The sequence below is a fragment of the Chinchilla lanigera genome, unplaced genomic scaffold, assembly GCF_000276665.1.
Source record: "Chinchilla lanigera isolate Chin_1 unplaced genomic scaffold, ChiLan1.0 scaffold00014, whole genome shotgun sequence".
In the NCBI taxonomy this organism is placed as follows: domain Eukaryota; kingdom Metazoa; phylum Chordata; class Mammalia; order Rodentia; family Chinchillidae; genus Chinchilla; species Chinchilla lanigera.
The window spans coordinates 29,413,253-29,427,376 of NW_004955415.1; the positions used below are offsets into that span (position 1 = coordinate 29,413,253).

General features: G+C 51.4%; 1 protein-coding gene across 1 annotated transcript; it reads left to right on the forward strand.

Annotated features, from left to right (window-relative positions):
* Window positions 1–7,430, forward strand: Pax1 (paired box 1; the record flags this gene model as incomplete). Its single annotated transcript, XM_005380955.2, is given in 5 exon segments — window positions 1–15; window positions 348–977; window positions 2,381–2,523; window positions 2,760–2,982; window positions 7,245–7,430. Coding segments are annotated over 5 exon segments (1,103 nt in total), but the record flags the coding sequence as incomplete, so codon positions are not given.
* Window positions 7,431–14,124: the final 6,694 nt, after the last annotated feature.

The window sequence follows — 14,124 nt, forward strand, 5'->3', positions numbered from 1 at the left end:
GCCCGCGCGCCATGGGTAAGGGCGAGGGACGGGCGGGCAGGCTCGGGAGGGCTAAAGATCCACTTTACCGCGCGAAGGGGTCCCGGATCCCGGACAACCCACACTCTGTGCGTCTCCAGAACTCTTGGGCAGTTCAACTTGGGGAGGGGGTGTCCTCAAGTGGACGCGCAAAGGTCGCTAAAGGGCAGGAGCGCGCAATGCCCTTTTCCGCGGCCACATTCTTGGAGCTGGACCCAGGCGGTTCGCTCGCGGGTCACCTCGGGGGCGCGCCCGGGTACAGCCCGCTGCCAGAGGCTAACCCTCGGCGTTTTCTTCTTCCCGGCTGGCTCTGATCGGGCGCATCGCAGAGCAGACGTACGGCGAAGTGAACCAGCTGGGCGGCGTGTTCGTGAACGGCCGCCCCCTACCCAACGCCATCCGCCTGCGCATCGTGGAGCTGGCGCAGCTGGGCATCCGACCCTGTGACATCAGCCGGCAGTTGCGCGTCTCCCACGGCTGCGTGAGCAAGATCCTGGCGCGCTACAATGAGACTGGCTCCATCCTGCCTGGGGCCATCGGGGGCAGCAAGCCGCGGGTCACCACCCCCAACGTGGTCAAACACATCCGGGACTACAAGCAGGGGGATCCCGGCATCTTCGCTTGGGAGATCCGCGACCGGCTGCTAGCCGACGGTGTCTGCGACAAGTACAACGTACCCTCCGTGAGTTCCATCAGCCGCATCCTGCGCAACAAGATCGGCAGCCTGGCGCAGCCCGGGCCCTATGAGCCCAGCAAGCAGCCGCCGCCCCAGCCTGCGCTGCCCTACAACCCCATCTACCAGTACCCCTACCCCACCCCCGTGTCGCCCACGGGCGCCAAGATGGGTGGCCATCCTGGGGTCCACGGCTCGGCAGGCCACGTCAGCATCCCTCGGTCGTGGCCCTCGGCACATTCCGTCAGCAACATACTGGGCATCCGGACGCTGATGGAGCAAACAGGTCAGTCCGCCTCCTTTGCCCTGCAGCGGTGCATGAGGGACCGCACTGCCTGCTGCCTCGACTGCTTCTGGCACAGGAGAGCGCTTGCGGCTGCCAGGGAGCTAGGGAGCTGGGGGGCTGGAACTTTCTGTAGGTGCCCCCGGACATCTTGAATTTTTTATGACAAATATGGAAAATATTTCCTTAACGGAAGAGCCGTTGCCGACCGCCAATTCGGAGGCTTGAAATCGCGCTTTTCCAATCTTACAAAAACCAAACACAAAGCCCTGTTGCCAAATCTAAGCCAAACAAATTGCCCAGGTCATTCCGAGACTCTTTCTTTTGCTTTGGGGTCCCTTGCTGTTCCCCAAGGGTTCTGTGTCCACTTCCAGGCCCAGAGAAAAGGACCCAGCCCGGTCTTGTGGCGTGGCCTAGATCTCTAGATGCTCTTCGGCCTTGCAGGTTCTGGAGCTGGGTTTGTGGGTGCTGGCACCCTCAGGCTGCAGCCGCCACCACAAACACTTGCTTTTCACCTGCAATTAAACTCCACAACAGTCGGTCATCTCTGGTGGAGGAAAAAAGAGACAAATTTGGAAAAATTTGGTGTCTGCTCCAGAGGGACATATACGGGAGAGGAACTGGGTCTTTTTCCTAGGCGTGGGTGGCATCGGTTCTCTCCTGTTAATTCATTTGGTAGGAGGGTAAGAAGCAAATTCACCTTAGCCTAGGAGGAAGAGTGGAGGGTGGGGAAGAAACCGCAGAGCCCCTGCGTCAGTGGGGTGAGCCTCTGAGGCTGGGATCACTGCTTTTCTGGTGGCTCTAACCAGTCTGGCCCAGGGTGGCCTGGTGCGGAAGGCACCACCAGCCTGGGCTCACATCGAGAGCTTCCCTGGGTCCCCTGCGTGCACCCCAGAGCCACAATCTGCTGGGTGTTTGGGTAGGAGCGATGATGGGTCTTCTAGGAGATAGCTCAGGGTCAAATTGTCCCCTCCAGATGCTTCTTTAGACATCGAGAAATACACACTGTTTTGTGAATTTGAACTTACACCCTTCTAGATGTCGCGACCTCCAGGAAGTGGGGCTGTAGCCTGGCCCAAAGCGCCTGGCCCGGGCCGGTCGCATGGGCTCTGTTTCGCGGGAAGCGGGTCTCAGGCTGCAGGGATCGAAGAGCAGGCCTTATGCTTTCCTTTGCAGCGCCCCGCGCGCGGAGGGAAAGCAGTGCCGGCAGCTTTCCGCTTCCCCTGCAACTGCCTGGGAAGGAGAGTGTCCATTCTTAGGGCTTGTGGGGACGCCCAGCGCGCTCACGCTGGATGCCAACCGGGTAGTTCCGGGGGAGGGTGACCGTCCAGGCAGGCAGGAGAGCAGCCCGCGCGCTCCGCACAGAGGTGCCTGCCTTCTGACCCACCCCCACCGTGTACCCCCAGGCGCCCTGGCCGGGAGCGAAGGCGCCTCCTACTCCCCCAAGATGGAAGAGTGGGCCGGGGTGAACCGCTCGGCCTTCCCCGCCGCCCCCGCAGTGAACGGGCTCGAGAAACCGGCCTTGGAGGCGGACATTAAATACACCCAGGTAACTGGGAGGCAGAGGCTGAGGTGAGGCGGGGAGGAAGGGGATAAGTGACAGGAAGGACTGCGCGGCCTCCCGCAGAGCGCGCGTTTCTGCCCATTTGGGGTACGTTTTAAAAATCACTTGGCCGCAAGGTCCTCGCCAGAATGAGGGGGTCATGCCTTGCACACTTAATTGACGGGGCGACAGGGGAGTTGGTGGCGTAGCTGCAGGGCCCTGACCGAGCCTGTCCTCCACAGCCGGCCTCAGGGCTCTCCGCCGTGGGCAGCTTCCTCCCGGCCTGCGCCTACCCGGCCTCCAATCAGCACGGCGTGTACAGCGCGCCGGCAGGCGGCTACCTCGCCCCGGGCCCGCCGTGGCCACCCGCGCAGGGACCCCCGCTGGCGCCGCCCGGGGCCAGCGTCTCAGTGCACAGCGGAGAGCTCGCCGCAGCCGTGACCTTCAAGCATCCCAGCCGAGAAGGTGAAGGGCGCAGGGTTGTTAGAGGGGGAGGAAGGGCGCGGGGAACCTGACAAAGAGGGAAGAGGGAGGCAGGGAGGGAGAAGAAGAGGGAGGAAGGCTGGGCTGGGCGCAGGGCAGAAACTTCCCCTCACGTTGAAACTGTAGTTCTGGGAGCCCTTCGTGCCCCACAAGGGTGCCTGAAGTCAACCTGGCCAACGGACTCCTGCCCTGTCTTGGCCAAGTTAGTGCCCCGCTCGGCCCTCAGCTCCCTGTCAATGGGAGGTCTGGAAGGTGCAGTCCACACCCCTTCTGCGGTCCCGAAACCTTGCTTTCCGCGGAGCTGTCCTGGCCCTTGAACCTTACAGGCCAGGTTGGACTTTCACGGGACCCCACACCTGGACCCTTTCAGTGGTCACTGCTCTTCGGTTTGTTCCAGGCTTTTTTTTTTTTTTTTTTTTTTTTTAAATCAAGGCCTAGTCTGCACCTTAGATTATTTTTCTTAAGCACATTGGAAAGGAGAGCGTTTCAATCACTTGTCCGTAATTCTAGACTCTGTCCCTCTGTGTTTTGGGGTCCTTCCTGGGGGCAGTGTGCCTGAGACTTCTACATTCCTTCTCCTCTCTCATCCTGTGCTCCCTCTTTCTCAAATCTGTTCCCTAATAAACCCAAGGACTTGGGTTTAAAACCAAGAGATTTCAAGGATTTAATCGATGGTCAGCAATGAGAGGGGCATCGGTTTACATTAGGTTTTGGTTTTCCCTTTACTTTGGGAAAAATTCACCTGCCCTTGAATCTCTAAATGGGGCTGGGTTTGCTGATTTTGAAATTGCTTGTGTTTAGATTCTGATCACCAGGAATTTGCAATTTCTTAGCTCGGGGTAAAAAAGGAGGGAGTGGGTATCACCTCAGAAGGTTCCAGTGCCAGCCTTGAGGACTTGCTGCATCCTGGGCTAGAGGGTTTCTGGATCACAGCATTGCCTGTATTAGGGTACCTGCATGGTACCTGAGGAGGTGGTGGTAGGTGGTGAGGGCAGGCAGGTGACAGGAGATGCTTCCTTCTTCAAAGTACTACTTCCAAGTAGACTTTGTGAGATCGGGGTGGGGGGCCAGATCTTGGGGTGCCTGGGGGTTGAGATGCTGTCCCTCAAAGAGCAGTGACCTGCCGGAAAAACATAGCTCTGCTCTTTCCGTTTTCCCTAGGAAACATATTTCTTGGGAGGTTAGGACAATACTCATTTATCCAATTAGAGACAAACCCAAGAAAAGAAAGTTCATGAAAACTGAGAATTAAAACTCCTTTGCAACTTGATTTAAATAACAGGGTAATGCCATTGCTCCTTTAGAGAAAAATCCAAGTAAAGGAAATTTTAAACTGGAGACTGAGAGCTCTTACCAGCCTCATACAGCCTGGTGTCTTGTCCTTGACCTTCCCTGTACCTGCCCATACCTAGGGCTCTCTGCTGAAATCAAAATCAAAATGGGATTTGCCTCCCTGCAGGAGTCACTTAACTGAGCAGGTTCATTTGAGCTCAAAGAATTTATCCAGAAGTTTAAATCATTTCTCCTGGATTGATACCGAAGAGAAGGAATTCTTAGAAAAAGGAAGAACTCCCGTTTCTCTCAGGATGTAGTCATTTCCAAATCAACCACTTCGTCCTGGGGCATTTCAAACCTTACTTTAGAAATCTATTAGAAAGTAAAAGTAAAAGGTCAGTTCCTAATTCTGAGTGGCTTCTCCTTAAAGACTTTTGGGTTCACTGCTGCTTGGTATTCTTTGGTGACTACAGCACCTTCGCTTTCTTAAAAACAGAGCCTTTGAACAGTGCTGTATTCAAGTGTCCTTCACGGTCAGATCTGCTTGCTCTTAGGAAACATCCCACCAGTTTTCAAAATCCACAGCCATAATTGGCTATACTGGTTATAAATTAATGCTTTAATGTCTGATCGTCACAGTTATTTAAAAGGTTCAGGTAAAGGATCATGGAAAAACTCAGGCCCATCACTAATAACAAATTTTCAAGTTGGCATGCAAGTGTTTGTGTTGGAGGAACACAAAAACAGTTATACACACTTGGGGTGTGAATTTTTACTCTTTTTATGGGCAGAAAAACTGATGGCAAAGACCTTCCTTCTCTAGAACTGGTTTTTTAAAAGGCAAAGTAATACCAATTATTACAATTTATTTTTAAACCAGTTTTAAAAAATCGATAACTTTAAATAAATCTACCCCATACATCAGATTGCTATTGTTACTCGTCATTCAGTTTATAATAGTAGGGATGGCATTTCCTAAGTCTCTTTTCAGTAAAAAGGTCTTTTGATCATCTAATACATACATACAGCACAGTGTCATCCATTTGTCTAACTGTGCGTCCTCTACATTAGATGAACATCTACCAGTTAGTCCAAGGAGAACCTAACTGAATGTCAGATTAAACATCACAACCGATTAATTTTTCCGGGTAAAAGGTGAGGAGTCTGATCATCTTCGCATCCCCCGCAAGGAGCTGAGAGACAGGAGAGTCCACTTCTCTCCGGATGTTTTCCTATGGCCAGGGTAAACGCGCCCTCCCCAAAGTGACAGCGGCCGCCCCGATGCTCCCTCAAGACAGCTGCTATTCACCTCCCGTTTTCACAACCCTAACCCTTCCCTGGAAAGATGAAAGATTTGGAAATCAAATCTGTAAGATATCGGGTATGCGTGAAGAAACTGTTTACATTTGCTAAAGATGCTTGCAGCTTTGTTCCAGGATCTCTCCTGGGGGATTAGTTCTTAGAGGATCCTAAAAATGAATTTTGTCAGACATCACTGGGGTACTGGCATCTGAGAACTTTAGGACCGCACTGCCGGTCTGGGGCTCATTTGAGCCAGCCCTGGGTTGCCTTTTGTCCACAGCAACTCCAGTCCAGTGTTTAAAAAACATTCCTGCCCCCAGTTCAGTGAACTGTAGAACCCCAAAGCTCAAGCTGCTGAAGCCAAAGATACCCACCCGGGGCTCCTTGGAGGGAGAAGGAGCAGAGTCCTCTGCCAGCCTAGCCCATGTGTTATTTTTTTTGTTTTGTTTTGTTTTGTTTTTTTGTTTTTCTCCTGTACTGGGAACCGAACTCACGACCTTGTGCTTGCCAGGCAGGCGCTTTTGCTGCTGAGCTAAATCCCCAGCCCCACCATGTGTTATTTTTAACCAGTGCTTATTTCTCCTTATCTCTAAGGGAACCTGGCTGGGCTAACAAACCTCCTCTTTGGTTTTCTGAGCAGGTCCACCCTGAAGGATGTGTTTTTCTGAGCAGGTCCACCCTGAAGAATGTGAGGGGTGGAAAGCAAAGGTCCAAGGGCATCCCTAGCTGGGCAGTCACACTGTTGAGGATGGAGAGCTGAGAGGCGGCCCAGTGCCAGGGGTCAGGTCGCTCCCTCCTGAAAATGTCTTAAGATTTCTTCAAAAAACTCTGAGAATGCAGTTGTGTGTATGTGTTTTCCCGGCCCTGAGGTGTCCCTGCCTCTCCTGCCGTCACAGGTCACAGCAACCTGGCCTGGGGCTAGGAGGACAGCTGCAGGGGACAATGCCGAGCTCCCAGTCACGCTGGCGGAGGCACCCCAAGCTGCGCAGTGCCCTGCAGGCAGGGCCTATTGGGGGAAAGGCGGGGAATTGAAAAGAGCCCCCTCCGGTATAAACAGTGTGTGCTCCGGGTGCAGGACAATAGAGCGCTGGGGTCGGTGCAGGGAAAGAGGGTCGCCAAGTCCTGGCCTCACTTTTTGGCTTCCAGTAGAACGCTTTGGGCCCCTTCCTGAAACCCCAAATAACAGCATTGGGCAGAACACCGCCGGACCTCGCAAGCCCGGTCACTTAATCCGACGCCCAAAGGCCCGGGACGTGGTGGTGAACACCTCTGGGGTTCCAGGCCTCGGGGGACCACGAAGCCTGCTGCTCGCTACAGCGACGCTGGGCGACCTTTTCCTACACGCCGGAGCCGGAGCCGGGGTGCGCGCAGTGGGCGGGCCGCGCAACCTCCCGTCACCGATCCCAGCCCTCTGCCCCTGAGCCCGCACCTCCTGTACCCACGATGGTGATCCTCGGGGGTCCTGGGGACGGCGCCAGTGTTCACCACCCGAGCTAGGCGCACAGTGCCCGGGGGGGGGGTACACAGGTGCCACCTCCGAGTGCTTGGTGACCAGGCCGGGAGCGCGCGGTCCCTGCGTCCCGCCCCACGTTCGAGGGGTCCCGCTCCACGGGTCTGTCACCAGTGCCGCCCTCAGTGACCAGTGACTCCCTGTGCTCCCTCCGCAGGCCCCGACCGGAAGCCCCCTAGCCCAGGCAGCAAAGCCGCGGACGCCCTTGGTAGCTTGCACGGACTGCCGCTCCCGGCTTCCTCCTCCTAGGGCCGCTGGCCCACGCCGCAGGCCGAATGCAAAGGGGACGGGCCCGGGGACGCAAGGACCGGAGCACCCAAGGACCGGAGCACCCGAGGACCCAAGCACCCGAGGACCCAAGCACTCGCGAAGCCCAGGACCACAGCGCCCGCAGAACCCGCGCGAGGAGCGGGCCTCAGCGCACCGGCCAAGGCCTGCTTTGGCCAGTAGACACACGTCTTCCTTGGCCGGTTCCTTAGCACTCCCTGAACTTTGGCTGCAGCCTGTGGGGCCCTGACACGGTCCTTCCTTAAACAGGGCCTCAAATTCCCCTTTGTCCTCCTCTGGTTCCTTGCTGTCCCTCTCTTCTCCACTCATCCTTACTCAGTCTCACTCTCAAAGGCCAGGCCTCGATTCCCCTCATTTGTAGGGCAACCCCTGCCCCTAGTCCCCCAATCCAGGAAAGCCCAGCTCATCCTCTGTGCTCCTTTCTCTATGCCCCGAAACGCCATGTCCCCAAGGGAACAGCTGAATCCAGGAAGCAGGCAGAAGCCACAGCTTTCATTTTCTATTTTTCTAATGACAATCACAACCTCCATGGACTGTCCTCTCCCCTTGGTGCACTGTCTGGAAATCTGTATTGTTTCAGGGCCTGATCTGGGCTTCTCTTTGCTTCTGACCTGATGTCACCCCATACAAGATGGGATGGGCACTGGGGTACAGGGCTGCTGGCATCTGAATATGGGGGTTCAGTGACTACAAGACTGGGGTTGGGGCACCCTCCCACCTGCACCCCAACACCGGGAGTCTGACAGTGGGTCAGCGTGGCTTTGAATGCAGCCCAGCTGTTAATTTAGACCACAGGGCAACCCTTGTGGGTTGCTTCTAGATACCGGGTTCATTTGGGGCTTTTGGTTTATAAGGGGCTGGGGCTTAAAAAACCAGAAAATGTCCCTGGAGCCAGACACACAGGCTGTTTACCCCTGTCCAGTTCAAGAGTGGTGGTGGTGGAACCCCTAGTGTCAGGCAGTTTTGTAATCATAAAAATATGGCTGGTGAGACTTGGAAGTCACTTGGCTGCCTTTGAATAAAGCAAAGTGTCTGAAACTGGTGTGGGGAGGCAGAGCGAGTCTGTCAGTGTCCTGATGTGTCCTTACACAAAACCCGCCTGTCTCCCAGTGCAGCATGAACCCTACCAAAGGAAACCATTGGTGTTCCCATGAGCACTTGCAGCAGGTGGAAGAGAAAAGAAAAGAAACCAGCATTTGTGACAGAGTGGGCAGCCTGGTGTGCCCACTGCTCCCTCGTCCCACTTGGCCTTGGGGACTGAGATTGAGAGACAAGATGTAGAAACCCTCCTAAAATGAAGTTAATTCTTACAGGAACAAGGTGGGCTAAAGGCAGTGGGTGACAGTGGCGAGCTTTCCCAGAACATTGCTCACATTCTGAAAGCCAAAGGAAACTCTCAGGTTACCGAATAATGTAGGGGTTTTTAACTACAAAGGAGTTCCTGGGTGACTGGTTTCTTTGCATGTTTTGGCTTTCTGAAACCGATGGAAGAGATTTCAGATGGAGGAATGGATGTTAATACTTGCAAATGGAGTTTGGAGCTGTCCAGAGACCTGGTGGGATGCATTTCCCACCACACCTCCAGCCTGTTGAAGACACCAGTCATAAAACAGACTGCTTTGTCAGAGAGAGTTTTCTCCTGAGGTTTTTAGTCTCTTGTCTTAAAAAAAATTCTACGTCATAGTCAGGAGCTGAGCATGGAGGTTTGTTTCCTGTCTGGAGCATGCACACAGCAGGGCTTGGGTATGGAACCCGGATGTCACCATCTCACCTGAGAGTCAGGGTGGGGACGTGGCAGCCCTGGGTGTGCCAGCACACCCTGCACAGAAGCTGGCTGTAGTGCCCACAGGAGTAAAGTTGAACAAGCCTTGGAGCTGCAGCTTGTCCATTGTGCTTGGGTGACCTTGGCATGCTCCTGCATGCTTGTGGATTTTCATGTGTCCCACTCCGCTTGCTGCTGGAGAAGCACTGGCTGGCGTAGGCCAGTAGGATGCATTGCAGCCCTGGCCGGAGGAGTGGGGAGTGTTTGTATCACCAGCTCTGTCTTGGGGTTGCATGGCCACCTCCCACTTCTGTGCTTGGGTTTTGAGGGTTAAGGGGGAGCAGACCAGGGAAATGCAGCCCAGGGTGGCAAAGATGCCTGTGTTTCAAGTGCCACCTGCAATGGGCAGTGCATTCCAGAGTTGTCCCCTGTTGTTCTTCTATCCCATTGCTACAGGAGAGTCTTTCAGAGTGGTGTGCCTCTGAGGACAGGTGGCTGTGAGTGACAGTTGAGCACTGTCAGATCCAGAGAGCTATGGATAGCCCAGCGAGCCTGGCTGAGAGTCCAGCGCCACTGCCTGCGACTGGGCCTGCCCAAGCCTGTGTGTACCCGCTGTAGCGAGCACTGTGGCGCTGGTGCTGGAGCCAGTTTTGTGTTGCTGGGGTGTGGCTCAGTGCTACAGTGCTTGCCTAGCACGTGTGAGCGGGGCCCTGGGGCCTTACCCCAGCGCTACACACGCACACACATGCATGGGTTAGGGGAATCATTTCTAAGGGAGCTGAGGGACTCAGCATTTAAATGTTTTTCAGAAGCTGCTATTGAGTGATGGCACCATGCATGTGAATGGGCTCAGGGACTGCAGATTCGTCCTGACATGGGCATACTGTCGAATTTGAGAATACTCCCTTGAAGGCCATTTGTCTTTGCACTAGCACCTGCCTTTCATTTTTAAATTTAAAAATAATTTAAAAAAAATATAGAGACATACAGAAAAGGAAATTAAACCAAGAAAGACAGTCGCTCAGATAGCTCTCTGATGGTTTGGAGAGAGCAAAAATAATCAGTTACTAAAAACTCAAGCAGTATTGGGACATCAAAATGGAAAGTACAGGTTCCCTCCTGCTCAGCTGTCTGTCCTAAATGTGAGCGTGTGACAGTGTTCTGAGCTCTTTTGGTGCAGCCCAGACACGTGGTGTGACTGTGTGCTGATCTAACTGCACAGCGCAGGGCTGTGTGGGCACACGGGCGTGGCCAGCACATCAGAGCTCTGCCCGCCCTGTCCATTTTCTTCCCTTGAGTGGATGCATAGCAACAAGGCGCTGTTCACAACACTGTTTGCAAAGAGAACAGCGCCGTGCTCTAAATGAATACAGGTGGGATTTGGTCGTCTTCCTTGTCGGAGGAAGTCCTCAGAATGCATTGTCATAACTTCCCTGGGAGAGGTGGCTGCTCTTTGGCAAGGAGGGAAAGCAAAATAAAGAAAGAGCCTAGAGGGACAAGAGGGCTCAGTCCAAGAGGGCTCTGTCCTTTTTAAGGGCATCATGACATTTTTTTTTCTTTTTCTTCATTACTTTTTAGCAGTACTGTGTAGCCACTAAGGGCCTTCACTCTGAGCTACATCCCCAGCATTTTTAATTTTTATTTTGAGATAAGATCTTGTTAGGTTGTCTTGGCTGGCTTTGAACTTGCGGTCCTCCTCCCTCAGCCTCCTGAGAAGCTGGGATTATAGGCTTATGCTGCCATACCTGCCTTTCCTGAACTTTGCTACAGATCAGCGAAAGCTAGAAGCTACAAGCGGCCCGGGAAGGCAGTTTTCTTCTCTTTGGGGTAGCAGATAGGTGGGAGCAGAGGCATGAGGCGGAACTTTGAGGAACTGTGGACACAGATGAGATGAAATGTACAATACTGGCACAAGCATTCCCTTTACCTCCCCGGATTCACAGAAATCCATGTGGAATTAACCTCCTGGTGGTGACCCACTCCCTGACAGCTGTGCTTCCCCATTTGCTTGTCTCTGGTCTCTGGTAAGGAGATCGGGATTTGTTTAATTGAGCTGTGGTCCGGCTAAAGCACACTGCACATTTCCATCATCAGCTTCGCTTGCTTGAATTACCCTGCTTGGCTTTCCTTTGAGAAGAAGCCCTACCCGCCCTGAGTTACGCCGGAGGATACAAATGGAGGCTCTGGCCAGAACGCGCTGAGGAGCTCAGTTGAAAGGGTTGCACATCCAGCGGCTCGTGTAATGAGAAACATTTGATTTGCTCCTTGTAACTGGCAAGAAATATGCACAAAATGATATTTGGGCTTCACCTTGACCTTTCTGTCTGAACTATACTTTTCTTCAATGTCCTGTGGCTGAGACATTTCTGACCAAACCTTTGTAATTCAACTTAAAATCTTTCCCCCCGTTTTTGGAATTTTTTTTTTTTTTTTTTTCTTTTTAAAGGGCAGAACATGGAGGAATCCCACTGTCTTCTTTTTCAAGGCCATAAAATGAGAACCACACATTTAGCCCCAGTCCAACTTGGGAATTCTAAACAGTTGGAACAATTACAGTCAATTGAGTCTGGTCCCTTCTTTGGAGTTGAAACCAGTTGAAATTCCCTTTTCACTGTAAGGAGTTTTGCTTCAGGAGACGCAGCCTGCGATTCTCATTGAGACACACATCTGTTTCTGCGCCGGCCAAATCCAAAAGTAGAATCCCAATGACAGTTTTCACGGGTGATAGAATTTCGACTGTATTACAATTTAACCACCTGGCTTGTGTGACTCTCCCTTTTTCTTGTGAAGGATGAAATAAGCTGATCAAGTGTTCACTCAGCTATTAAATTACGTTTCCATCCTGTAACATTTTATTTCCTTTTTTGTGTGAGCTATATTGACTTGATGGATCACCTCCAGTGTTTTTTTTTTTTTTTATATCCACGACATGATTTTAAATTCTAAGAGTTTCTGCCCATCGCCGGTGGGTGTGGTTTAAGCTTTATAAGATTTTCTTCTATATGAAACAACAAAGAATAAAACAAAAGTATTTAGGTAACTAGATGTTTTTGATTTAACAATAAATCTCTTGGATAAGTAATTAACAAGTGGTTTGAATGAGCTGAAGGAAATTAACTTTTTGGAAAATTGAATTGGCATTGGAAATTTGTGAAACATAAAGAAAAAAGATGCTGGAAGAAATGAGTTGTAGGATTTACTTGGTCTAGACAGCTAAAGATATCGCTGTAGCCACCAGGGGGAGCACATATTGTTCACGGAGACTGAAAAAGAGAATGCCGAATACAAAGGGATCCATCATCCTGGGAAGCCGTAACTTTTGCAGCTGTGAACATCTTCTTTGACCAGGACTGCTTTTTTGTGGCTGTTGATATTGCTATTGGTATTGATAACCAGATGCCTGGACCTGTGGTGAAATAATGGATCTCGGTTCATCCATCTGGGAATCATCAGATAAATTAATTTAGATGTCAGTAGCAACTCAGAGATAGATTTTACTGGCAACTTTGTCTCTAACGTGTGCATAGATTCAATTCTTTGCATACAGAATGAACAGTATGAGTCTTAAGGGCAACCTGATCTGAACTGCCAGTTTTGAAATTGAAATCAATTTCACCTATATTAGTAAAAATTTGATATTTTTTGATGGGTTTATGGGTGATGTATTCCAATTTTAAGAAACTTCTCCCCTTTGAGTGATCTGTTGGACATCTATAATCATTTAAAGTTATAATTCAGTATCTTGCTGTAATGGACAATAGATTACAGAGGCAGCAAAAAGCCAGTAAATGACAGTCTCCTCACTTTTCTGCTATTTTAGGGTCAGACCTAGAGAGCTCATGAGCAGGAGGGCAGAGAATGTGTATTGCTCAGGTTAAAGGGAAAAAGAACCTCGCACACCTGTCATGGGTACTTCTGCAGGTATTAAACTGAGACCTCCAAGTGGAGCTCTGGCCCTGCAGGAAGCTGTGTGGAACAGAAAGTAAACCTGGTGGCTAAAGTTGGCAGAACTGGCTGGATTCAAGCCTCAGTTTTATCACTTATCAAATGCATCATTTTGGGTAAGCTTAGACAAAATGTTCAGCCTCAGTCTTCTCATCTGCTTAATGGGAATGGTGCCTCCCTGTCTGGAGTGTTGTGAGGATTAAATTTGAGAGTATGTGTGAAGAGTGGACTCTTGCAATGAGTTACATTCAGCTCTTATTACTGTCATTTGTCATTTTTACTGTCATTTGCTTCTTTTTCTTTGTACATCAGTACTTACTGGGGACCTAACTCATGTCACTGCATTGAGAACTATGAGTGCTCTATGTTAGATTTGGGGATGATCCAGGTCCCATTGGAAAGCTAATGGATCTGTTCTAACAGTCTGAGACACTTACCAGACCTAAGGAAGACATGATGATTGTATGGCAAGGCTGGTGAGGACCGAGGGGTAGCAGGGAGAGACCATTGCTGCGTGGAAGTAGACTGCGTATAACAAGTTTACTTAGACTCATTTTGTGTAGCCATGCTCAGGGTCACAGCAGCAGACCTGGAAACTGCTGCTGGGAATGGTTTGGCTGCAGGTGTGCTGATTAGAGCCAGCCACGCTGGGCTTTGGCTGGGGTCTTGCTGTCATCACCACCCAGCCAGTGACTTTTGTTAGGACCAAGCCACCCTGTCCCCAACTCCATCCCTGATGCTGGGGACACTGAGAAGTAGCACAGAGCTTTCTGCTCAGTACCTGCAGGAAGAGTTACATTTAAAATCTTCCCCTGTGGAAGATGGGGTCAGACTTTTAGGGCCATCAGAAGAGGAAATACCTGGTCTTCCTCAGGTGCCCATAAATGTCAAAGGCTTAAACACATACTCATGTGCACACACACAAATGCACATGTATGCACTCACACACACCCCAAATCTGAAACAACCTACAATGTAAAAGATAGCTGTAGAGTTCTGTATTTTATTTTATTTTATTTTTTGTTTTTTTTCCAGTACCAGG